At 44.3% G+C, this 26,330-nt stretch overlaps 1 protein-coding gene and 1 gene segment (V, D, J or C); one reads left to right on the top strand and one right to left on the bottom strand.

Annotated features, from left to right (window-relative positions):
• aatka (apoptosis-associated tyrosine kinase a) overlaps window positions 1–22,550 on the bottom strand; it is a 48,348-nt gene extending 25,798 nt beyond the window's left edge. Inside the window, exons 1-2 of the mRNA XM_030057246.1 lie at window positions 22,357–22,550; window positions 21,945–22,059 (exon numbers count right to left, since the gene is read on the bottom strand). Of these exons, the coding sequence (XP_029913106.1) occupies window positions 21,945–22,026 (82 nt within the window). The 5' untranslated portion in view covers window positions 22,027–22,059; window positions 22,357–22,550. The remainder of the gene's footprint in view (window positions 1–21,944; window positions 22,060–22,356) is intronic.
• A 2,192-nt stretch (window positions 22,551–24,742) lies between these two features.
• LOC115363148 (immunoglobulin lambda variable 3-21-like) lies at window positions 24,743–25,266 on the top strand. The segment is given in 2 exon segments: window positions 24,743–24,840; window positions 24,929–25,266. Coding segments are annotated over 2 exon segments (378 nt in total).
• Window positions 25,267–26,330: the final 1,064 nt, after the last annotated feature.

The raw sequence follows: 26,330 nt of genomic DNA, 5'->3' as shown, positions 1-26,330 counted from the left end.
ATAGCAATATTTTGATCAAATGAAAGGTGATAAATCAGGGCTACTCAATTTAAGATGGCTCAGGGGCCACATGTCTGTCCTGTTTTGGACGTTTAAACAATAATTTTGTCACAGGCTACATGACTAGTCTAAAAATGAATGAAACATACAGAAAACAGCTACATTTCCATCCAAGGGCAAACCTCACTGAATAAAAGATTGTAATGCAGTGATTAATGATGAAATGATCAGGTTACAACAAAATGAGGCTTTACTCCCAAAAAGATTAGATAGAATAATAATATTTTATTATATGATAGTGGCGGGCCGCATAAAATGACATACGGGCTGCATGTGGCCCCTGGGCCATGGGTTGAGTAGCCCTGTGATTAATGAACATGTAAAACATGAAATTATTCTTGTGTTGACCAAAATATAATAAGAATCATTATTTTAAAACCAAAATGAAGAAATATTGCGTTAAACACATTGTTTCTAATAGGGATAATTTTTGGATGTTTACTTTTTTTTGACCTATTTAAAATATGTTTTTTGATAAAATGTTTATTAAAAGTGATAAATGGACGTCAAACATGAAATAATTCTTTTGCTGACTAAAACACAATAAAAATCATCATCTTTAACCAAAATGAAAGACATTTCTGAAGTTTACAGCGTAAAACCCATTCATTTCAATTGGGGTAATTTTTGACCCCACTCATGGAAGAGTGTAGGGTTTGGTGAGCCATGCATCTAAGGGTTAATTATCACTCGTATCTCCTGAAATATACGTTCAACAAACGTTTCACTCAAATAAGTCAAAATATCAAGGCAATGATGTTTATTCATCATTCAGAAGCTCTTAATAATCATTATCTAGTTCCTCATCTTCTTCACCATCCATCTCCTCAACCGTTTTCTCCAGCAAGTCAATGAGTGAATGGGGGAGGATAGGGCTGATCGCAGTGGAGCGAGCCGGCGCGGGAATGCCCACCAGGGACAACGTGGGGCCAGCCACACACGCCCTGAGTTAACAGCCACATGTGAAGACACCGAACTTCTCCGGTAAGGTGGACTGGGAGGCCTTCCATGTTAAATTTGAACTGTTAGCACGGGTTGCGGCCTGGCCAGAGGCCACTAAAGCACTCCAGTTAGCCCTGTGCCTCACTGATGATTCCTTGGCATGGTTGCTGCTGCTTAGCCCAACCGAGAGGGATGATTACGGAGCTTTAGTCGGGGCTCTGCAGCGGTGGTTTGGACAGTGTACACAGGCCGGTGTCCTGTGCACAGAACTGACGAGCAGACAGAGACAACCAGGTGAGCCGCTCCGTGTGTTGGCTAATGACATTGAGACTCTGGCAAGGAAAGCATATGCCCACATGTCCACCAATGTGCAGAACGGCCTAGCCAGAGACAAGTTTATCCGAGCCGTGACCTCTAGAGAGCTGCACATACAAACTCAGCTGGTGCACCCCCACAGTCTGCAGGAGGCACTGGAGCTGGCTGTGGGGAGAGAGGCTGTAGGGGCTGCTGCTTTGAGTGACCACGGTGGGGGTGGGCTGGTTGTGAGGACCGTGGTGCCAGAAGGCCCAAGCCAAGAGAAGCCAGCCTGGACTGCTGAGTTGACTGAACTGATCAGAGCTGTGTCTTTACAATCAACCCGCAGCAACACCCGCCCTCGCTGGGGCCCCCGTGTGTGCTGGACATGTGGCCAGCCCGGCCACATCAGCGTGCTGTCCTCTAAGCATGCTGGTGGTCAGGGAAACGCCTCAGGGCCTGCGTAGATGGGACAGTGCAGGCTCCATCCTCTGTGTTCCAACCTGCCCTGTTTCCAGTGGACGGAGCCCAGCTGCACAGCTGGGGTAGCGGGGCTCCACTCCCCCCAGAAGCAGATGTCGATGCTGAGTCCGTAAGGGTGGTGGGCTGGACCCATGCTGGAAACTTTTGCCACGTCCCTATCACCCTGGCGGGGGCTTCATGCACAGCCCTGGTCGACACTGGCTCCACTGCAACACTGGTGAGACCCGACATGGTGCCAGCAGGGATGCAGTTGGAGCCTACTGTGGTGAAGCTGCGAACAGTGACTGGTGCGCTGGCCCCTATGCTTGGAAGAGGGGTAGTGACCATACAGGTGAGGGGACTGTCAGTTAACTTTAAGGATGTGGGTTGCAGCAGTGCAGGATCCCTGCATATTGGGCCTGGACTTCCTGCGTGCTGCACGGTGTATGTTAGACCTGGGGAAGAACACACTAGCCTTTCCTGGGGGCCCCACAGTTACACCCCATACAGGCCAAGTTTGAGAGTGACAGAGGAGCATCATGTGTCACACCCCCAACCCCAGGCCACCCCCCCTGCACCCCAGTCCCCCATCCCCCATTCCCCAGAGTTTGTATGCCCTCCTGCCCTGGACCAGCAACCCACGGTGGGTGGTGGAGACAGGCTGGCAGTAGTTAGAGAGGTATGGAAGCGCAGCTGCCACAATTTGGACCCCGCGCAGCAGGAGGAGCTGTGGCAGGTGAAGTTGGAGTTTAAGGACATTTTTGCACTGACAGAGGAGGAAATGGGCCTGACTCACTTGGTGCAGCATGACATCGACACTGGGGATGCACGGCCCATTAAAACACGCCCCCCGCCGCCTGCCTCTGGCACATTAGGCCGCGGCTGACAGTGCGTGGTTTCTGGCTCATCTTGGTTCTCCTCCTTAGACCTGCACAGCGGATACTGGCAAGTCCCCCTCAGCCCTGAAGCCAGTCCAAAGACTGCTTTCTGCACCGCTAGGGGGTTGTGGCAGTTTCGAGTCCTCAGCTTTGGCCTGTGCAACGCCCCGGCCACGTTCGAGCGGTTGATGGAAAAGGTGCTGGCTGGCATTCCCCATCAGGAATGTCTGGTCTATTTGGATGACATCCTGGTCCATGGGAGCTCCTCCGAGGTGGCTTTGACATCCCTGCTGCGGGCTCTAAAGCGGATAGCAGCGGTGGGTCTGAAGCTCCACCCAGATAAGTGCTGCTTCATGAGAAGAGAGATGCCCAGCTTTCCAATACTCATACTACCATACTATTTAGTAGGGGAAAAAAAGCATATTTCATACTAAACTACATACTTTGTAAGGGCAGCTGCAGTACATACCAAAAGTAAAAAGTATAAGTATGCGATTTGGAACGCAGGGCAGGAGTTCTTGGGGCACAAGATCGGAGGTGAGGGCATCAGCAAGCTGGAAGAGAGAGTGCAGGCAGTGAAGGACTGGCCAACCCCCACCAACCTGAGAGAACTGAAGAGCTTCATCGGACCGGCCTACTACGGGCGGTTTGTACGCGGCTTCTCGTATTGCTGCACCCCTGTTCCGCTTGCAGCAGAAAGACAGTGACTTTGCCTGGACTTCAAACTGTCAGGGCTTTCTTGAGACAACTGAAAGCCTGCTCACAGAGTCTCCCATCCTCACCCCCCTGAGCCACAACCTGTCGTTCATCCTGGACACAGATGCCAGCGACGTTGGGATGGGAGCCATGTTGAGCCAGGTGGGGCCAGAGGGGGAGAAAGTGGTGGCGTACTTCAGCAGAACCTTCAACAAAGCTGAACGGCGCTACTGTGTGACACGCAGAGAGCTCCTAGCCATTGTGAGAGCGATAAGTCATTTTAAGTATTACCTGTGCGGCCTGCCCTTCACTGTCCAAACTGACCACGCAGCCCTCCAGTGGTTAACCCATTTATGCCCAAATTTTTTTCAAAGATTTCATGCATATAATTATGTCAGTTGAGTCACTAACAATCATGTTATGTATGTATTTTTTCCATTTTGTACTCTGCTTGGAAGAAAATAGCAGTTTAATGACTGGCAACTATAGTTGCCGGTGGGCACATACCTTGTATCAAGGTCTAAACCAGTAAATCAATGGCTGGTAAGCTGCCATTGTATCTCCTCAGTTTGGCTTGAGCAATTGATCTAAAACTGTACATGGATATGAATTATTGGCCCAGGCAGATAGTGATGGGGTCACCCAATGATCATTGGGTTGCCGGTTCGAATCCTGGTTCCTCTAAGCTACATGTTGAACAATGGTCAAATCAAATCATGAAATAAAAAAAAATATTCCAGCAATTTTCTTTGTGATAAACAATCTTTATGCTGGAGCTACATGTAAGCTCAAATCTGTTTTAGCACAAAATTGAAGATTAAAATATCAATTCAAAGGTTTAAAACATTAAATAACACTTTGTCAATCCAAAACTGACAAAAAATGTGGGAACAAGTTGGATACATCAAAGCACCAATTGCAGCAAATGTAAACCAATTACAAGAATTTCATAAAGGGTCATTAACATTTTTTAAAAGTCCATAAGTTTAAAAAGCACTTAAAAAGTTAGAAATGATAAAGTGCATGTGAAATAGATAAACATCGTATAAAACATAAACATTATGAATTGTAGTTCATGTAAAAACAGTATGGACTTTTCATTTTTCAAACATGACCCAAAACCTCTAAAAACTGATTTTCCTCTCATGTCATCCATGAATATATACATGATTATTCATTTGGTACCTGATTATTATATGAAAAGTGCTAACATATAGCAGAGGAGGAGATTGGGGGGGACTGGGGAGAGGTCCTGGGGAGAGTGTGTGTGTGTGTGTTAGCTACCAAATGGGGGGATTGGGTCGGGGGGTGGAGGCATTGGTTGGGGTTAGTACTTGTGTATGAGGGGAAAAGCATCTCCAATTGGACAACAGTCTTTTTTATGCCTCAGTTCAATACTAAAGCAAAGTAGGATCGATTATGTTAGCAGCGAGCAAGAAAAGGTGTGTGAATGTGTCAAAATCTAGGGACATGTGGCTTTTGAACACCAGTGTCCTTATATAGTTAGAAAAGGTAATCTAAGAGGATTAAAATGAGCCATTGTACATCATTCTACAATTTAAAATAAGTAATTCATGAGCAATATTGCAAACAGTGTTTTCCCATGGTAGTTACAAGCTATGTGCCCACCGGCAACTATAGTTGCCGCTTGCACAAATTTGCCCATAAACAAAAAACTATTCATCCCAGGTACAAAATTCTTTTTTTGGGTTATTCAAGAGACTTGTATGATTAAATACATATATACATATCAGGGTTGAAAACATCATAATTTAAAGAAAATGAGCTCTTTCTGGGAGGGTTTGCTGCCGCCATGTTCTCGGGAGGAAGGGGCAGGAAGTCGATGATGTCATTTGACAGGAAGCACTTGCAAACTTATTTTTTTTTCTTAAAACCTTTGTCTCAGTTGTCTACTATCATATAATTGAAGAAAACTATATGAGTAACATATAGATTTTTTATTTTGAGTAGAAAATGACAGGCATAGACTTCGGCAACTATAGTTGCCGGTGGGCTTAAATGGGTTAATGTCTTTCAAGGAGCTGGAGGGGCAGATAGCACGCTGGCTGGAGGAACTGGCACCATATGCTTTCAGAGTTGAGTATAGGGCTGGGGCTCACCACGCTAATGCTGACGCCATGTCTCGGTGCCCCTGTGCTCCTGACGGCTGCCGATACTGCGGAAAAAGGGAGGTCCGGGAGGAGGAGCTCCGTGCCGAGGAGCGGGACCCCATGCACAGCGGAGATGGGCCTGCCTGCAGGGCAGCACAGGTCGTCGACGCAGCCGAATGGAGAGTGCAGCAGGAGCAGGATGCTGACCTCCAACCAGTGCTACAGTGAGTGGAGTCTGGACGAAAACCACAGTGGGATGAGGTCGCTGGGTGCTCACCTGCCACTAAAGGACTGTTTGGAAAGTTTGGAAAGGAGTGCTACAGAGAGCCTGGAAGGAACCAGCTACAGGAGAGGACAAGTGGCAGGTGGTGGTCCCCAGGGCCCTAAGAGAGTCAGTGCTAAAAGCACTGACTCTGACTCACGGAACGACAGGATCGGGACATTTTAGAGTCTCCAAAACCCTTCGTCGGCTCCGGCAAAGTTTCTACTGGGGTCAGCTCAGGAGGGATGTTGAGGACTTTTGTCACCGCTGTGACCTCTGCACAGTGCACAAAGGTCCCCCAGATCAGTCCCGCGCCCAGCTCCAGCAGCTGGCAGTAGGGGCCCCGATGGAGAGAGTAGCGGTGGACATAATGGGTCCGTTCCCGCACACAGACAAAGGAAACCGTTCTGGTCGCTATGGATTACTTTACAAAATGGCTTGAGGCATACGCCATATCAGATCAGGAAGCAGAGACTGTTGCTGACATGCTGGTCGAGGGCATGTTTTCCAGGTTTGGGGCAAAGAAGGGACGGTGCCCTAAGTTGGACTGCCACTGGGTGAGGCCGTGTGAGGTGTTGGAGAAGCTGGGGGAGGTGGTGTACAGGGTGCAGCTGCCGCCTCGGGGGAAACGTGTGGCCCTCCACAGGGATAGGTTGGCCCCATACAGAGGTGATGCACGCCCACTCCAGCGCCCGGGACCCCCAACAACCCCCCAGAGAAACAGAACAGCCACACCCCCAGACTCACTGACTGTTTCCCCTTCCAACTCCCCACAAGCCCCCTCACCCCTAAACTCACCCCCTGTGCAGCAGCAGGGGGGCAGTGTAGCAACCCTGCTGTTATATTGATGTTGGATGCTGTTAGGTGCAGATGTTCTGTAAGTTCCTACCTGTTACGTTACCTGAATGCACCTTGAGAGTTGGGCTAGGCATGTGAATGGCTGAGAGGGGAGAGGGGGCGGGACAGGGGTGAGAAGGTCAGGGAGACTGTGTGTGTGTGTGTGTGTGTGTGTGTGTGTGTGTGTACGCGCATGCCCCCGGGTGAAAGTGGGAGCTAGAGAGGGAGGGCAGCCAAGCTAATCTGTGCAATTTGTTTTGTTCTTGTTGGGGTGGTTACGGCCTACAGTAACCGGAGTTTAGCAATAAAGGACATTGCTGGTAAACTGTCGTCTTCCTTCCATACGGTATACAGCTACAGTATATTTCAGGAGATACGAGTGATAATTAACCATAATGAAAATGATGATGTTGACCATCTCCATCAATAGCTCATGCTAAAATAATACTTAAAATGGGGTCATTTGTCTCTGTATGATGTATAGTTAAAAAGTTATGTCGATTTTAGAATTCCGTTTTTCAGTTTTAGGAAATCCAGTGTGGCAACCAATATAGCCAGAATAAACAGACATTGGACAATATTTCAAGTTGGGCTCTTCAATATTTGTTTACTAGACATCTTGGGGATTGTAAATATACCAAAGTTAATAAAAAAAATATCAATGGGGTACATGGGGGAGGAGTTTCTGTGATCCAATTTTGCTGAATTTTAACTTTTTTTTTGTTTATTTGAGTTTTTATGTACAATACATGACCCAATCATGGCAATCCCCATCTTTCTCAATTCCTCATGTCAAGACAAAAAGAAAATGGGGTCAGTTGTCTCTGTGTGATGTATAGTTCAGGAGCTATGTAGGTTTAAAGTTTTCATTTTTCGCAGTCGAAAATCCAGGATGGCCATAAAAGATGGCCCAAAAAATCATACATGGGACAAAAATTTGCGCTGTTAACATCAAAAATCATTTACTAGACACCTTAAGGATTACAAAAAGCTAGGTTAGAAAAATATATCTTTCGGGTGCATGGGACCCCCACCTCCCTACTAGACTATTGTGCAAGTTATTTAAGAGCTGTCATTGTTGTCCTGTGTGCATATGTGCAGCACACATGTGACAGCATCTCTTCCTGCCTGCAGTAGCTGCAGCAGCTGAGGACAGGCCAGAGGGCCAGATGTCACAGTTTACGACACCCAGATATAACCTGATTAACACTTTTAAACCTCCTGACAGCATGGTGGAAAGGGACAGAAAGAGAAAGAGAAAAAGAGACTCTGAAAGCAATGTGGGGAGGGGTTTGAGACAAAAACACAGTCATATGCACAAGCAGACACATATGTTATTGCTATACTTGTGAGGTGATTTACTGGCTATATTCATTCCCTAAAAGTCTATTCACAACAAATGCAACATTTTCAGCACAAATAAATTTGCACAAGATTTTTAAACAAAATAATCAATTTCTATGATCTCCTTCAAATATTGCACTGCAAAGATCAATCACTTCTTTAAAAAAAAAATAAAATAAAGAAACTATTTTTTTTTCTTTTTTCTCAGAGGCTGAAAGAAAACTCATCAACCAGTCAGATTAGCTTTTGGGTTCATATGTCTGGAACTGGTATTCAAGATGAATGCGGAGCTGCTGATCTCCTTGGTCTCTGACAATAGAGACCTATATGCCATTTGTTTGTTGCCATAGCAGCTACAAACAGGCAGAAGAAAAATAACTAATATGGCAATCAACTGCTAACAAAACGGGGATCCACGGTGAATTTCTTTTGTCATTCTGTACTGACGCTGTAGTTTCTGTAGCATTACTAAGGCTGGTGGTGATTGTGAGTTAACTTCTCTTCATGAACATTTGTTTGCTGTGTAGTGAAGGAGGTCTAACCAAACCTGAGACACACAGGTACTGCAAGATTTGACAGAGAATTCACAACAAAAATTTGTTGGATTAGTCTGGAGTGATAATGGAAACATGACAAAGTGTTGGGATTAGGTTATTTAATGTGTGTTAACAAACTGCTAAGACCCTGGAAACATAGATATGTTCCTGATTAGTTTTTGTGCGCAAAAAATCTTTGTAAACATTTCATACTTTTGTGACATTTATTTACATCAGATTTGATGTGACTGGACTAACCATGCCCTAAATCTAAACCTGATCCTAATCTTAGAAAAGAGGACCAGCAAGCTGTCCTTTCTGATTTTGGAGGGTTTTGATTCAGTGGGTCTGGTAGGAGTTGTTGTCAGTGGTGTGTTGTATGTGTGGGCACTTCTCTATCCTGCTGACAAACACCCAGCAGTCCTGACCCTGTTGGCCACAGAGAACACACTGTTCCAGACTTGAACAGCTCGCCTGGCCTCATGGGCACTGTCTCAACCCAAGCCTGACCCCAAGGCCATGGCCACAGAGTCTGTAGAAATCACACTTGTAAGGATGCGCATGCACGCACACACACCCACACACACACACACACACAGACACACACAGACACACACAGACACACACAGACACACACACACACACACACACACACACACACACACACAGACACACACACACACACACACACACACACAAATCGTCCTGGAGGAAGCCAGGTCAAGCGAATTACAGTATGCGCTGTGTGTGTGTGGGTAGAAAGCAGTTACCCGTTAACGCATCACCATGGTAACAGCCTCATTGGCTGACACACCATATTAGATTGGCTTTTACAGCGCGGTAAACCTCTATCCCCATCTCCTTTCCCCGCTTTTGGAACATAGAGATGCATTTTTGCTGATGCCTCGTCAACTGCAGCTCTCTCCCGTCTTCCTCCCTCTATTCTGCAGTGAGAGTGAGTAAATGTACGTGTGTGCGTGTGTGTGTGTGTGTGTGTATGTGTGTGTTTGTGAAGTGTACAGTCAGTGTGCCTGTGGAGTGGAATGGAGGGAGATTAGCAAGCTAAACCAGGAGGTGCACTTTCTGGATCCACCACACCTGGACACACATCCTGAGAGCAGTGACAGGACAACACCGTGGAGAGGCTGATAGGAGAAACTGGTTCAGTTCATCCATCTGGTGGGAGGGATGAAGCTTCTGCTGTGACCAGAGTTTCATTTTCCTCTCTTTGGTGCCCTGCTCAAGCTACTGAGAATGAAAACAAAGCTATAGAAATATCTATTCCTCCAACTGGCCATTAAAGGGATATGGACGTTGGTTAAAACACTGCCCTGTACATGTACTGTGGCTGCATTTTGAATATTTCAGTCATCTCTCCATCAACTGCAATGTGAGCATCAATGTGCAAATTGAGGCACAAAAACAAGCTTCCATGTGACTCAAAGAAGGTTGAGATGTACACTATATGGACAAAAATATCGGGCCACCTACACATTCCACCTACAGGAGCTTTTAGAACATCCCATTCTAAATCCATAGGCATTAACATGGATTGGTCCCCCATGTGCAGCTTTAACAGCTTCCTCTCCTCTGGGAAGGCTTTCTATAAGATTTTGGAGTGTGTCTGTGGGAATTTTTACCCATTCCTCCAGATGAACCTTTGTGAGGTCAGACACTGGTGTTGGACGAGAGGACCTGGCTCGCAATCGCTGTTCTAGTTCATCCCAAAGGTATTGGATGGGGTTGAGGTCAGGGCTCTATGTGGGACAGTCAAGTTCTTCCACACCAAACTCACCCAACCGTGCCTTTATGGAGCTTGCTTTGTGCACTGGGGCACAGTCATGCTGGAACAGAAAAGGCCCTCCCCAAACTGTTCCCACAAGCACAGAATTGTCCAAAATGTCTTGGTGAGCTGAAGAATTAAGATTTCCCTCCACTGGAACCCCAGAAAAAAACAAGCTCATAGCCTATTATCCCTCCTCCACCAAATAAAACTTTACAGTTGGCACAATGCAGTCAAGCAGGGAACGTTCTCCTGGCATTCACCAAACTCAGACTCGCCCATCAGATTGCCAGATAGAGAAGTGTGATATGTCACTCCACAGAACACGTTTCCACCGCTCCAGAGTCCAGTGGCGGCATGAATACACTGCTCAACCCATGCCATGAAGCTCCCGTCTCACAGTTTTTGTGTTGATTTTAATGCCAGAGGAGGTTTGGAGCTCTGCAGTTATTGAGTCAGCAGAGCGCTGGCCACTTTTATGCACTACTTGCCTCAGCACTCAGCGAGGCATATAGTGCATATGTGCCTTGCTGAGGTACGTCAGTGATTAAGAGGTGTGATTAAGAGGTGTGTTCCAATACATTGCTTGACTTAAGAAAATGTAAAGCAATGTCCATGAGTAAGACATAATCAAATAGGTCCAAATCGCACTGCACAAAGCCAGCCAGTACCTTTGCAGTTCCTTCTATTCTGTTTATGTCAGTTTATAAGTGTTACTATCAAGCTGTGCTTTGTTAGCCTGTGTTGACTGATTGATTGATTGATCGACTGACTTGATTTTATGCAGCATGCCATTGCCTTTGGGGATTTAGAATATAATAAAGACCTAACTGATTCAAACAGAGAGATAGATGGAGTAGAGAAGACACACTGTGCAGATGGTGCTGAGGACAGAGGGCATGTTGACCAACACACACACATGCACACACACACGCACGCATGCACACGCACGCACGCACGCACGCACACACACACACACACACACACACACACACACACACACACACACACAAGCTGTGCCCTCCTGATGTGTAAAACCTGGGGCTTGTTCATCCTGCCCTTCTTCTCAGCTGGTCAACTTCCCACCTCAACATTTGTCACTTATGTTGATGATCTGTCTAACTTGAAACAGCAGCTAGCCTGAGGCTGAGGTAACCAGCATCCATAAAGCCACCACAGGAATTCAAATCAGGCACTGAAGGTGCACTGAAAGGTTTTTAAAAAAGTATCTTTGCTGTTTTTTTTTTTTGTTTCTCACACATTTTCTGCCAGTATTGTTCCTGTGGTTTCCTTGTAGCTTGCTAAACTCACCTCAACCCAGCTCACAGCTCATACCACAGAAGACCACAGCAACTGGCAAAGCACCCACACCGTCCCTAACATCCTTGAAAAGCCAATTTCCAGCATTTTCAGGGAGGATTTAGTCACACAAGGTCACAGGCACATACTGATAATGGGAGGTGCATTCATTTATTGTTATTTTAATGTGAAATGTTGCACATTGCAGCATTACAACAACATAAAAATCACCGCTCAATAAAATGTTATTTGCCAACAGGAAGTCTAATATGCTCATCCAGAGGAAAACCACTGGCCCCCTATTTTCATAAGTGTGACCGTTTTAGAATCCATCTCCCTCTCTCTCCAGGGAATTGTGACTGAGCAACAACCCATGGTCCTCCATAAATATTTGAGGAGCGCACATTACTTCACCAGCTGCGCTGCAAAATGAAAATAAAGCACTTAAAGCCAGGCTCATCCTCCCTTTATTAAAAACCTGTCTGCAGGGCTGACGGAAGCTGAATGATGTCCTGATGGACGGGAGAGGAGAAGGATAGAGTTGCCCCCGCCACCTCCACAACTCAGGCTGACAATGAGAAGGATGTAGCAGGATGGAAGGAGGGAGAAAGAAACAGAGACGTGTGTGTGTGTGAGAGAGAGAAATAAATGGGGGAGAACCAATGGGGAGGGAGCTATTGCTTTTTCATCATGATTGCCACTATCCTTGGATAAACTAAACTAGCCTTTGGTGACCCGCGGGCACAGACAGGGAGACAGACATAGAGTAATAAACAGAGTAAGGGAGAAACACACAGACATGATGAGAGACAGAGGGCCAGTCAATAAAAGAGAAGGCAGGAAAGAAATGGAATGTTCACTTTGGTGCTGTTTGTGTGTGTGTGTGTGTGTGTGTGTGTGTGCCAGCGCATGCGTGCATGCACGTGATAAGGCTGTGGTGTGTTAAGCACCGGCGCTGAGCTTTTCATGGTATCTCATAAATAAAGCATGCACCATTGCGCTTTCTGTTGCTGTGCAGCTGTATGAGGCAGCTAAAATAACTGAAACAAAGTCAAGTCTGTAGCTGCAAGGTGATCTTCTATAAACTACCTACACTTCATAGACCACATTATTCAGTCCTACAAATTAGTTCCAAACAGGCACTTAAGAGCAAGGAAGGAGGGCAGACAGAGCAAAAGAGACATGGTGAGAGAAAGGATATAGAGGGAAAGGGGGAGGGATGGCACAGTAAGGGAGAGAGAGGGAGCAAGCAGTTTGAAAAGATCACTATCCAGGGCATGACTGCAGAACTGTTTGAAGAAATCAGTATTTCTGCACAAATGGAAGTCTGCACTTTAGGTGAAGCACATTGTTTTGCCTCCTTCACTAACTCCTAGGCCAGGGCAAAGCCATATGTCCACATATGTCCACATACTTGCATGCATATGAGCAGGGTTGTGCATGCACCCACACATACTGTCACCCCAGTCAACGTGTTGCAATGGGGCCAAACAAGAGCTGGGGTTTGGAGTTTCCGTGGTAACTGAGAGCTGTTGTTTTTGCCCCTGATGGAGGCAAGCACTCATCGGGGTCCATGAGGAGCAGCTCAAACACATAACTGATAATGATGTGTGCTTTGATTCAGTCAGGCAGAAAATAAAAGAAGTGCCCCCTAACTCCCCACTCCCATCCTCTTAGCTCATTTAAGCTCATCTGTATTATCCATTTAAAGTATGGTAAACCCAGTTAAAAAATTGAAGTTTTCTTATTTCGTATTATTCCTAAGTATTACCTTCATCATCCATCAAGATATGAGAGTTTCTAAAAGCCAGAAGCTGTAATAAAATATAGTTTTATGGACTTTGGACTATGGATTTTCTACAATAATACATTTTCAGCAGGACTGTAATGTCTGAAATGACCATACAAGGGGACCCTGTACGGTCACAATATTGTCTCGACCCACGTGAGACCATTCAACTTTCCAGCAAAGTGAAAATACACCACTTTTTTTTAAAACTGAACAATACTTTACCAAATTTTGTCATAGTTAAGTTTGTGGTAGAGTTCATTTGCTAAAAATATTACACTTTGGAGGCTAGTAGTAGTAGTAGAGCTTTTGTAAGAAAATCCACATCTGATGCCATGATTTGCTAAAGCGCCATATAAGATTGAAACATTTTGCTAGCCTTCGCCTCTTTTCAAATACTGTTAAACTGGTACCACAGTCCTCAGTAAATGTATGTCTTTACCAGATAAGATGGAAATATTTTAGAGGGGCTTATGAACGTGTCCAGGCAGTAATGGCAAATTGCATGTAACTTAAAGAGACTGTGGGAAATGTTGTTCTGTGGTGGCTATTTTCACTTGTGTGCAATGGGCAGCTAGCCTGATACTATTTGGCTGCTACTGTAATTATGTGGGCAATCTGCTGCCCTTTCTCCTCCTCTGGAGGCTCCTAATGGGTAACACTCTGTATGAACATTTGTGTGAATGTGTGAGAGTGTGACACACAAAGAGAAATAGAAAGGGAGAGAGGAAGAGAGAGAGAGATAGAGATAGAGAGAGAGAGAGAGAGAGAGAGAGAGAGAGAGTGCAGACAAGCAGAAAGGGCCCCAAATCTCTCTGAACAGGCATGTACATTCAGGACAGTGCTGCAGGGGCAAACAAGCTCCTCCATCTGCCCTGCCTGGGCTGCACCCAGAGGCCTCCAACAAGAAGCACATAGTGTTGGAGTAGAGAGAGAGAAAGGGATGTGGCTAGGGACTAGCGAAGGACATGGGCAGAGGGATGACCTTTAGGTGTGGATTTACAGGTCACTCAGCTGCACAGCAGTGGGTCTGAAGCGTAGTGTTGACATAAATTAACAATCGCCTGCAGATGTATAGAAGCAGAAAGCTAGCAATGACATTTAGAGGGAATCTGCAGGATTAGAGATGTGGCCTTCAGCAGTAAAACTTACAGAACAAAGGCTTACACACTTCAGCAAGAGATGCCTCCTTGTCTGTGGGCCAAGCTAAATATTGATTCTCCATTCCTTGTGTTTTGTGCATCTGTAAATTAAATGCATAAGCAATCAATTGTTGGCATCTTAGAGAGCCTGGGCCAGTTGTCCTTTTTCTCTCATTGGATGGACAGTGGGATACAGTTACAGGCTGGGCAAAGAGGACATACATAATGAGCTGCAACACAGAGAAAGAAGGGGTAGGATACAGATATGAAGAGTGCACTTTGGAGGGAAATAAAGCTGAGCTAAAGAGGAAGTTGGGAATCTGAAGAAATGGGAGTGGAGTGCAGAGGACTAAAAGCAAGAGAGGAAGAGGTGGAGTGGAGGGACTGAAAGTGACAGGAAAGAACTGAACACAGAGAAGCAGACAGGAGGAAGCACTCTATGGGCACCCAGCCCCCAACACACACACACACACACACACACACACACACACACACACACACACACACACACACACACACACACATACACACACGCAGATGTACAAATGCATGCACCAAGTGAGCTCTTGCGTCAGTGCTGGGAAGAACTGATGGCAGAGGGAACAGCAAGACACAATTAATAGCAGGGTATCACATCCTTCACAGATTGCAGTCCAGCCATGCCCTCTGTGGATGACTGCAGATGGCAGAGGGATGACTGGGCCTGGGGAGAAGCATGATAACTGTCATTAACTGGGAGTAAAAGCCCAGGGGAACCACCATGGATCAGCATTAAAGGCCTGTCATCCCTGTCACCTGAAGTCCCAGGCAAGGGCACACTGCTGGAAGAAAGGGTCTGAATCTCAAATCTGTCTTTGGTACTTGGCACTCCTCCCACTAAATGGATGGGGCCTCTCTATTAGTTATTGCACGATCAAGCCATTAGATGTGTATAGAGGCTACATGTATCATTACACATCAATAAAACATTACCACATTCACTTTGAGACGTTAATGTAATTACCATGAACAAAGGCCTTTGTTAAATAATTGGAAGCATCTACTGGCCTCTACAGTGCACTACTGTACCACCAGATCAAATTTTTAAGGAAATATGCAGGACTGGGGCACAAGAGAAGCCTGCTTTACAGAACACAAAAGGGTTACTTCTCTTCCAGTACGAATGGAGCTACAGCTTCCTGAGTTTCTCCCATTGGCAGATGGTCAAACAACTGAAATACCCAGGGAAATAAACATGTTTATCCGCATCAGTCAAGCAGAACAGAAAACTTTTGGCAGAAGATCCTGTTTCCAACAGGAAGCAACAAGGTTTATGGGAACTGTGGTTTTAATTGTGAGAAACACCAGCACCAGTAATACCACTGGAGTGAGACAGAAGCCACAAATCATCTTTACCATGATCTCAGAGGAATTATACCAAGATGTCACAATGAATTTTACAATGACATACAGTAGATCTGGTTTATAGATCTGTGCACTCAGTAATCTATGCAATGTAATACAATCTTACTAATATTTATGATAATGGCGAATGATAATGGATAACTATGATATTATTATTGATACAATATGACTAAAAACAAGTGGCTATAACACAATGACATTTAAAAGTACTACACATAGCACCTTTAACATACAGGATAAATTAACTTTATGGAATGATAGAGTTTTAAACAAATTTCTTACACTGCAAACCAATTCGGGCATAAACTTCACAAACAGAAATGATGGAGGGGACAGGTGGCACAAGGAAAGAAGAAACTAATGTCAAAATGTATTAAAATGCTTCACTCATAAACCTCTGTTGTCTCTCCCTGGTGCGTATTTCATACAACAGAAACTGTAGGCTCTTGGCACTTGTGGTACACATTGGCCAGCCTTACAGATTGGAACAAAGAAAGGACACTGCATAAACTTGTGTACTTACAACTGGCAAGAATGCGCAGTCTTCAAGAGAGGCCAAACCAGGCTAACGCAATCAATTTGTTATATGTGGCTGTGAGTTTAGGCTTCAATAGGTAGCAGCAGCTCCCTTAACACATGCTGTGTTGTGTCACATTTAGGCTGTAACAAGCTCCTGAGAATATGCTGTACTGGCTCTGCAGCACCCTGCATGCCTTCACTGACCATAGGTAATCACCTCGTAATGAGATAGGATTTAGTCATTTGGTAACTTAAGAGGTGATGAGCAGACCACATACTATTAGTCCCCAGGGCAAGGTTGTGAGCATCAATTGTGAAAGTAAATACACCCTGGAGTCTGTGCCTGATGAAAATGTCTTTGATGTAAACCCACCTCTGCTTAGTAATTTGGCCTCTATAGACTCTGCTTCTGACATAAAGGTATTAGCTACCTAAACCTGAAGATTTTTTTTTTTTTTTTTTTTTGCATTACTCCTACTGTGCGATTATTCAGCTTTAATAATAAATCAATACATAGGCTATTTAGTTTTCAGAACTAAAGAGATAAACTCCCTTTTTCTGGATGGAGCATTTTCTGTTTTCTGTAATGTTTGGGCATTAATTCTTAGTATGGGAAAATATTAAGGAAGGAGACAAAAATCCTAAGTAAAGTTGAAGAAATAATTACCTTTGTGGCAAATCAAAGCAAGAGGAGAGACAGCAGTTGCAGACAGGAAACGTCTGCATCTGCTGATTGATCATATCCATCCCCTCTCGTCACTTGGCTCTTTCTCATATAAAGTCAGAGGGGAGGCTATTGCACTTACTATATTATTTACTTTGCTTTACCTAGCTCCTGTGCTACACTTACTTTTTTTGTTCGGACCAACATAGGATTATCTTCTTTTCCTGAGGCACTGTGAGAGCTAAAGAAAAGCATTCAGTGGCACAGTCATGCTACACAGGTTTGCACACACAAACACAATCTGTTTGGGCCTTCGTCTATTTTGGTCAGTGGCTGATAAACACAAATTAGAGCCATGCGCAAACCATATGCAGACATAAAAATTTACCCTTGACATGGCATTTATGCCAAGATTTGAAGTAAGTTTGAAGTATCACTGAGTCTCGCACTGAAGTGGAAGGCAGTGTGTGTGTGTGTGTGTGTGTGTGTGTGTGTGTGTGTGTGTGTGTGTGTGTGCGTGTGTGTGTGTGTGTGTGTGTGTGTGTGTGTGCGCGTGTGTGTGTATGAATGGCTGGCGGGGACAGGACATATTTACGTAACTGTTCCTTCCCCTTCAACAACATGTGTGTGGCAGATAAGAGTGCATTACAAGCAGGAGTGTTTGTGTATGTAAGTGAAAAATACAAATACAAACAAACCTAAACATCACAACTTGGTGTGACTTATCCTGGCACTTAAGATTATTCCCACAATTTCCTTGTATTGAGGTAATTCCTGATGCCAAAAAAACCCCTCTTTTGAATCCAAGAATACACTTGCACATCCTTTGCTTCTCTATCATTTTCCCTTGCATCACAAAAATATCCACCCCCTCCAAAGTGAAACTGCCCCTCCTCATCCCTCTGCTTCCTAACTGGCATACAGTCTTCTGCTCCATTTCATTCAGTCCCTGGACTGTATGAGGTGCTGGCAGGAAGCTCCCAGAGTGCTGACTATTGAAATCAAACTGCAATCACAAGAAATAATACAGAGTTTGGTGACAGATCAAATACTGCATAAGTTTGACTCTTACACACACTAACATGCAAATGTACTGTATGCAGATAGCACACCAAACACGCCAGTCATGGTATCAATGAGTGTAAAAGTACAGAGATGTCACATCCCTCAAAACATCATACACAGAGTACATAGAAGAGATGAAAACGGTTCCCCATCACTGGTTAAATCAACTTCTTTCCCATTCAAGCTTCCCCAGAGGCAGGCTTATGTAACAAACGTGCCTGGTGTTATGCATGGAGAGATGAATAATGAAACAGTCAGCGGTGGCTGGCTTATACTGACATAGTCAGTAGGAGGAGTTCTAAAAGCAGGTTTTGATACCTCTTCCTGTTTTACATCTTTCTCTATCTGTATTGCATCAGTCGCTATCTGGCATGTGGTGTAGGTGTGTCCGTGCATACTTGAGGACATGTGTGCAAGTTTCCCTGGATGTAGAGCCTGCACTACACAGTTCATTGTGGTATATGTGAGTTAAATTGTGTCAACATCGAGATTTTGTCCCTAACATGTGCACTCCCACTTTTTCACAAGGCCCCCGAGAGGCTGCTGAAGGGCAGTGCCACACTGCTGCATTGACAGCTTGTTGTTGGGATATCAGTGCTGGCTTCGAGGTCAGCCAGTCCTCTGTTTTCACTGACAGTGAGACCATGCATCTTAATCTTCACTGTATCCCATAATTGTACAGATGATGTGTATGCAAACACACTCTTCTCTGATCTGTTGGGGGAGCTCTCCGTGGTGCTGAAACAGTAAGCCAGGTGCTCCTGGCATTGTCCGTGGTGCTGAATCTCATATGTTCAGTGGGTTTGCTTTCCCCTGGCTGTGCAGAAATGAAGACGCAGGCCAGGCATGTGAGGGCAGCAGAAGTCAGGACATTTATAATGCTGCAACAGTCTCACAGTCCCTGTTGACAGCTTATATAATGCCATTCACTGTGAGGTCTGACCTGGTCCCATAGTTGTTTACCTCTAACTAAGTGTGTGTGTGTGTGTGTGTGTGTGTGTGTGTGTGTGTGTGTGTGTGTGTGTGTGTGCATGCAGAGTTAGGTAGAGCACACTATGTTCTTATATAGCCTGGAGCATACAGAGGAAGTACAGCTGAAGAGGATGGCTGGAGGGGTGCAAGAGTTCAAACAGTCCGTCTGGATTTGAGATATAATCACAAATCAATCAAGTCCATTTGTGTGGGCCTGGGTGTGAGTGCATGCATGTGTGTGAACAAAGCCCACAGTTAGTGAACTGTATAAAGTGTGCTGCATGTACAGAGGATTAAAATGGTCACACAGTCAGCTGAGCCTGAGGTGGTACAACAATGAACCAGCAGCCTAAGGTGCTGGCTACTGTAACAGCCAGCCCTGGATGTAAGCCTTCATGATCTCATTCCCCCTGAAACCCACAGGTTAGAATCCCACATTGCTTTCTTCACATTTCAATCTCCCTCTTCTAGCTGTCTGACCACAGTCCATGTGTGCAGCGCCGTAGACTCATCACAAAGTCACCTGCTTATTTCAACAGGCCAGTCACGTCATCGTTTTGCATTTGTAACTGTATTGTAAGTGTGATTTTTTTTTTCTGTTCAATCTACAATCTCAACCAATGTGTCCTTCTCCTTTGAGCTCTCTAGCATTGCTCTGTCCTTGCTCCCTTGTCTCTGGGAGTAGGCGGTGCTGGCTAAGAGACTGATTGGCTCCTCCTTACACACCCCCTTCCCTCTCCTAGGCAACATTGATTCTCAATCCCATTACTAGCTGGATTGGGGTAACAGATTGCTACAGAGGTGCAGCTCATATGAGCTATGTATATCATTATGACAGGGGCGGGAGGCACTTGCCTTAATCAAGAGCCCATCACCAAAATAGTACACGCAGCAACACCAGTTTGTATTGACATTGTCTTAACACAAGATTGTTTACCAGACATGGCATGGGTATGTCGTCATGTCCCAGTCCTCGCCTATTTATTAACCAGTCCTAATGATTGCACATGTGCTGATTCATTCCATGACCTGTCACTGACACTATTTATTCTCCTACCATCAGCAGAGGAAAATCAAAAACAAACAAGCAAAAAAACAAAACAAACAACAACAACAACAAAAAAAACTTAGGTGTGCATTCCTGAGACAGTTTTCAAAACCTACAATCTCCCTCCAGGACAGAAATACCAACACACAACTACATTAGAGGAGCTCCACAAGATGCAGAGTGGAGTAGGCGTTTCAGCCATAAGTCGGTGGGAACCACTTTGCTTACTTCAAATTAAAAGACTAAACTTGTGTTATAGGTTTACATCATAGTGACCTACACAAAACTGGGCTTAGCCTGCTGAGGGGACACTCAGCAGCCTGCACAGGGAACTGCTGTTATCATGCTTGTCAAACATCTAAACACTAAGTCCTTCTTTGTTCCATTATGCAGTACATAAATGGGAAAGTATTATCTTAAAGTAGTGCAGGCAAGGATCTAATTCCAGCACTACTTGGGAACATGAACAACTCTGTGCAAAAGCCGAAAACCAAAGGGCAAGATGGTGTTCATGACTAATGTCTTATCCATCCAATGAGGACCGATTTTCTAGATTCATGGAAATTTTCTCTGCACCTTTACATCCAAAAAAGCTTTAGAAGATTGCTAATGATATCAGCTCTAGACATGAAAATGCATCCTTATTCTCACAAAATCATTGTGGATCATTTTAAGTTTTTGCAATGGAGCTTATATACATTCTTTGAAATTAGTAGCCTTTAGTGGCACATTCTACTGAGGAGAGACACAGATCAGAGACACAGAATGTCACAGGAGAATAGAACAGGATGTTAATATTGGAATTCAAGATCATAGTAAGTGTGTGGGATTTGGGGAGGACAGATAGAGCTTGAAACTTGAGAGGCACAGTGCTGACCGTCCTTTGTATGCTCAGCACACAGTGGCCAGTGCAGGGACACTCTCAATCCTGTTTACACTTACACCCGGTTATTTATTCTGCTCCAATTCAAGCCCAAACAGAGGCTGTCTGCACAGCACTGACTTCCCCAACTGTAGTCCTGTAGCACTGCAGCAGCACCTGGATTCTCCCTGCCCACCATGTCGGCTCTGCTTAAGGGTGCCATCACCTCAAAGCACAGGCATGAAGAATTACTGCACACAGGCAACGAAAACCATACAAACAAACACACATACTGTGCACCTCTGTTTGCAGGTTGCTCTGTAATGGAAGTAGTTAGTGAACACATGTATGTACACCATGATCCCAGAAGGCACACACACACATACTCTCTCTCTCTCTCTCTCTCTCTCTCTCTCACTTACTCCCTCACTCACTCACTCACTCACTCACACACACACACACACTCACTCACTCACACACACACACACACACACACACACACACATGCACACACTCACAGCTGCAGGGATGTACGTGCTGGACTAATGCGGACCCAGTGCAGGCAGAACTCTTAACCCTCTTGTCCCCACACCACAAGAAACTGATTGGTTAAATAGTTTGTAAAAAAAAAAAAAAAAAAAAAAAAAACAGCTGCTTATCACTTGGAGTTTCTGTAGTGGTGGTGGCAAAGATGACGACGACGACGACGATGATACTGATGATGATGATAATGATAATGATAATGGTGGTGGTCATGGTGACAGTGAAAATGGTGTATACAATCATATAGCATGAAGTAATAACATATATGGTCTTGCTGTCACCAACTGCACTCCATCAAATACCAGATTCAGGGGAAATCACTCAGGCTGATCATGAGGAAGCACACTGACACTAGCAGGCCTGCAGTAAACGCATTAATAATGTCATCCTCTCCCAAGACCAATGCACTAATCAGGTTTATTTCACCCTTACCTGTATCAAAGTGGGAACTGAAGGCAAAACTGGGGTTGAAAAACGCTGAAGACATGACAATCGCATGTAGGGCAAAGACCATCCTCTTCGTTGTGTAGCCGAATACAGCAATAGTCTAAACACAAAAAAAGGTCAAGAAAAAAATCCCGTCTCAGGGGCATGTAAGATTAGTAACCTAGTAGTGCGCAACATTTTATCCCATCACACCTTGGACAGCCCCAAAAAATCCTGCTCCACCTTCAGCTTAAACGGGTTGAGAGACAGATGTTGTCATTGCCATTTTTTTTTCCTTTGGTCTTTTCACATCCCTATTAGTTAACTTGCTTGACAATGTTATCTTGTCTCACGCTTTTTTTCTTTTTCATTTGACCGGCGGGTAAACTGGGCAGCTTTGGACAGACAGTGTACCTACTTGCTCGCTCCGTAAAGCGCTTATCCGTTATTTACATTAGGGCTTTTTCATTTTTGATCTCGACTGCGCCAACCGCTTGGCAATCGTCCAGCTGCACTCCTTTCAGAATAAACCTCTGTGTGGTCCTCTTCCCATATTAAATGTAACATGCCGATACTGTGGCGGCAGCTCGGTCTGCGATGCGCATTTGCGTCTCGCACTCGACACTGTCAGACTAAACATCCTGCACCACTGTCAAGCACCGCTGAATAAAAATAAATCCACTTCCGGTTAAAATTTCAAAAATAAAACCTGTGACAGGCCCAGTCAAGATGAACTGCAATGTGGAGTAATACTTTTATTTTGACGGCTACTTTCAGTATCACTCTACCTGTGACTGGCAGACTTGACGCAGTTAGCAGAGGAATCCTGCGTGGAGGCTGGATGCTTCAGCCTCTGGTCCCTCCATCAAGGTGGGCGGGACCAGGCTGTTAGACCTGTCACTTAATATAAGAGTTCTCGAGTCAAGAACACCTAAGAGTATGCCTCAAATACCACCCAGGCCCAAGGAGATATTATTGGATTTGACTGAGGATAAAGATTTTCTATGAGGGAGAGCGTGGAGAGTGACTCCAGTATCGGACATGCTTCATAATCTTATTCCCCTAACTTACACTATGACCATAGAAGGTGACAGGAAAATATAAGATGAGCACATTGTAATATTGATATTTCATATTGCCATTTTGTGTATTTTCAAACCTGGCGGCCTCTAGCATTTGATAAGACAGCTGTTGGTAACTCTACTCTTCCTATAACCAGATCTTGACGCCACAGACCATGACTTTATAGAGTCACTGTGCAAAATTTTGCGGTCAGATCATGATTAAGTTGGAGCCTTCTGAATGGTCTAATATTTGCACCCAATCAAATAAACCCATACTACAGTGTCTTCACTTTCATTACATTTACATCTACACCCCCCAACCCCCACACTTTATTTGCAACTGAACGATGCCCTCTGCTGGTTACAAGTGGTAGGTGGTAGCTACGTGCAGCAGGCAATGATGGACAGTTGCCAACAGTCTTTGTCACAGTAATGGTGTATGTGTGTGTGTGTGTGTGTGTGTGTGTGTGTGTGTGTGGCTACTATATTCTTCTACTATATTCTTCATATAGTAGCCTATTGCTTTCTTTCTTTCTTTCTTTCTTTCTTTCTTTCTTTCTTGAAGGTATAGTAAAATCTAAAAATGCACTTACACTAAATGTACACTAGAGAGCAACATTGTATTACTGTGTCCATCTGAGAAAATCTTCACACTTGGTTTAAGTAGTACCAGGTGGCTGGAATTGCAACAGTTGTAATCCCTTCCCCCTCCCCGCCCCCAACCATCCCACAGTAAAAGAAAGAAAAAAAAAAAACAGGACAGATGACTTTGCATCTCTGGTCAGTGACTCTTGACTCCTCGCCCCTCTGTTCCTCCCCAGGATGCACCTGCAGGTTTCCTCTCTTTATTAATAGCCCCATGCAAATGAAGAGGTGAGGTCTCAGCTGCCACTAAAATGGAAAGCTACCCAGCACTATTGTGTGTACTATCTTATTTGAAAAGGCCCAGCATTGAGACAATATTAGTTACAACAGCTGTCTCACCTGTGGTGGGTGAAAACACCTTATCCAAACCGATTGCATGATTTCCATGATTTATGACAAGTATTTTGAAATGCTCTTTTCAGTGCTGTGGAGCTGGAAACTGCAATAAGTTACAAGTGTAAATTCACAAAATCATCCTTGTGAGTTTATAATGATTGCTTCTGAGGACACTGCCTGTCTGTACTCTGCCTCATGTTAGTGTTAAAACACTAAAGGAATAAGCTTGTTGACTTTATTGTGTTATCTTTGGCAATTCAAAACTGAGAGGCATTCTTTTATTGCATTGAGCTTGCTTTTATTTTTTAAATGAATTAAATGTAATGTGAGAACCTTGCAGCTCCAGTTTTGGTGGTTTTCAGATTATATCTTTATTGGAACAATTAGCCCACACACTCCAGCAGAGTTTGAGAAAAGCTGATGGTCAAACAAAACACAAAATTGTTTTTCTTAATTCCTAAAAGGTTCACATTTTCTAGTTTCCCCGTTTTGATCTGGCAGAGACATTATGTTTGGTCATGACCAACCAAGGTGTAAGAAAATGATAATGTTTAATACGGTGTGCATTTATCAGGAGATTTCATTTGAGACTTCAGACAGAGCTCTGATCCCAAAATTTCAGTGTCAAATAATGATTCAACCTCTTTTTGTGATAACCTGCCAAAGCTCCTCCTTCTCCCCTGAAACCTCCTGGTCCTCAGTGATCTTATAAACTGCTCCTCCAGCAGCTCCACTCCTCAGACTCCAAACCTGCTAATCTGTCAGCAGGGAGGAAACTTTGAGAGACACAACAACATTGTCAGCACACACTGCCAACATGCTGGGGAGCCTCTGCACTCTCATCACTGCTCTAACATGTAAGGAGGCTGACTTCCTGCAGCTCTGAGCTCCCGTTGGATTGATGAGCCTTGACTCTTGACTCCATGTCCTCTTGTTGTTTCCCAGGTGTGAGTGGTGTGACGCTGGTGACACAGAAGCCTCCTGTTGTGGCGCTGACGACAGGACAGACAGCCACCATGGACTGTAACCTGGGAACTGTTACTGATAATTCAGCTAAATGGTATAAACAGGTTCCAGGAGGAGTTCCTCAGTTTGTACTCAGGTTTCATCACGGATGGAGCTCTGTGGAGTATGGCTCTGGATTCTCCTCTCCCAAATTCACATCAAATCATCAGTCACAATCAGATTATCGTCTGATCATCAACAATGTGGAGGAGGGAGACTCAGCCGTCTATTACTGTCACACATGGGACAACTCTGGCAGTGAGATCGTATCACAGTGATTTACACCATGACAAAAACCACCTCACCACACACTTCTGCTTTTTGTTTCACTAATAAATCTTACATGAGAATGAAACTATGTAAACCAGTGCTGTCTGTAACAGTGCATTTACCACATAAAGAAATCCACATCAAATACTAAAAACTAAACTCTCCATGATGGATTCTGATATGAATCCTTTAAATAACAAGTAAATCTTGGCTTCATGTTATTTACATATTCTACAGCTATACGTATTGTCAAAATAGAATCATAAGAGTAAAAATTTGAACAAGAATAACTAACCAATTAAAAAAGGCTAAAGTCTCAGTTTCCATTGCTGTGCAGAAAAGGAAAAGAGCTTCAGCTAGATTATGAAGCTTTCACTACAGAAAATCCCCTGCTGGCCACAATCCTGGAAACTCTGATAACAAAATAATTTCTGGGAACCACAGAGCAAAAATAGATGACCATATATCACCAAACATATCTGCAGTACAAAATAATGTCATTGATTAACATTTTCAGTTAACAGTTCACAAGGCCTTCAACTGGTGAACAAACATTTTTACCACAGACATGGAGTTCAAAAATCAAGGTGGAGTTCACATCAGGTCATGTCGAATGAGAGGATGACGATGGGATTCCTATCAGTATGTCATAATAAATTAGGATTAATAGGCAACATGCCAACTTTTTTAAAGGTTTGGATGAGTTTTTTTTTTTTTTTAATCATTTACATAGATGAAGAGTACATGTTTGTGTGTTCTCTTTGCTATGATCAAGCACCAGTGTATATTATATGTTACATAAAACCTGATGGGGCCTTTATGATATGAGCCTGAATATTAAAAAAAATGCATTTTCATGAACACATGAAAGGAAAAAAGTATATTAGAAAGAAATGTCAAGTTTATGTGTGAAATTATGCACTACTTTCTAAATGAAATGAAACGATGGAATGTGTGCTCTCTGTTGAGACTCCTCCCCTCCTCTTGTCCTCTCCTCAGTGTGTTTATAAGCTGCTGCTGGAGTCTCTCCTCTCCTCACACTCTACTGCTGCTCATCTCTCAGCTGGACAGT

Source organism: Myripristis murdjan, chromosome 8 (genome assembly GCF_902150065.1).
Source record: "Myripristis murdjan chromosome 8, fMyrMur1.1, whole genome shotgun sequence".
Classification (NCBI taxonomy): domain Eukaryota; kingdom Metazoa; phylum Chordata; class Actinopteri; order Holocentriformes; family Holocentridae; genus Myripristis; species Myripristis murdjan.
The sequence above is the reverse complement of the archived record's forward strand: the minus strand, read 5'-3'. Positions and strand labels throughout refer to the sequence as shown.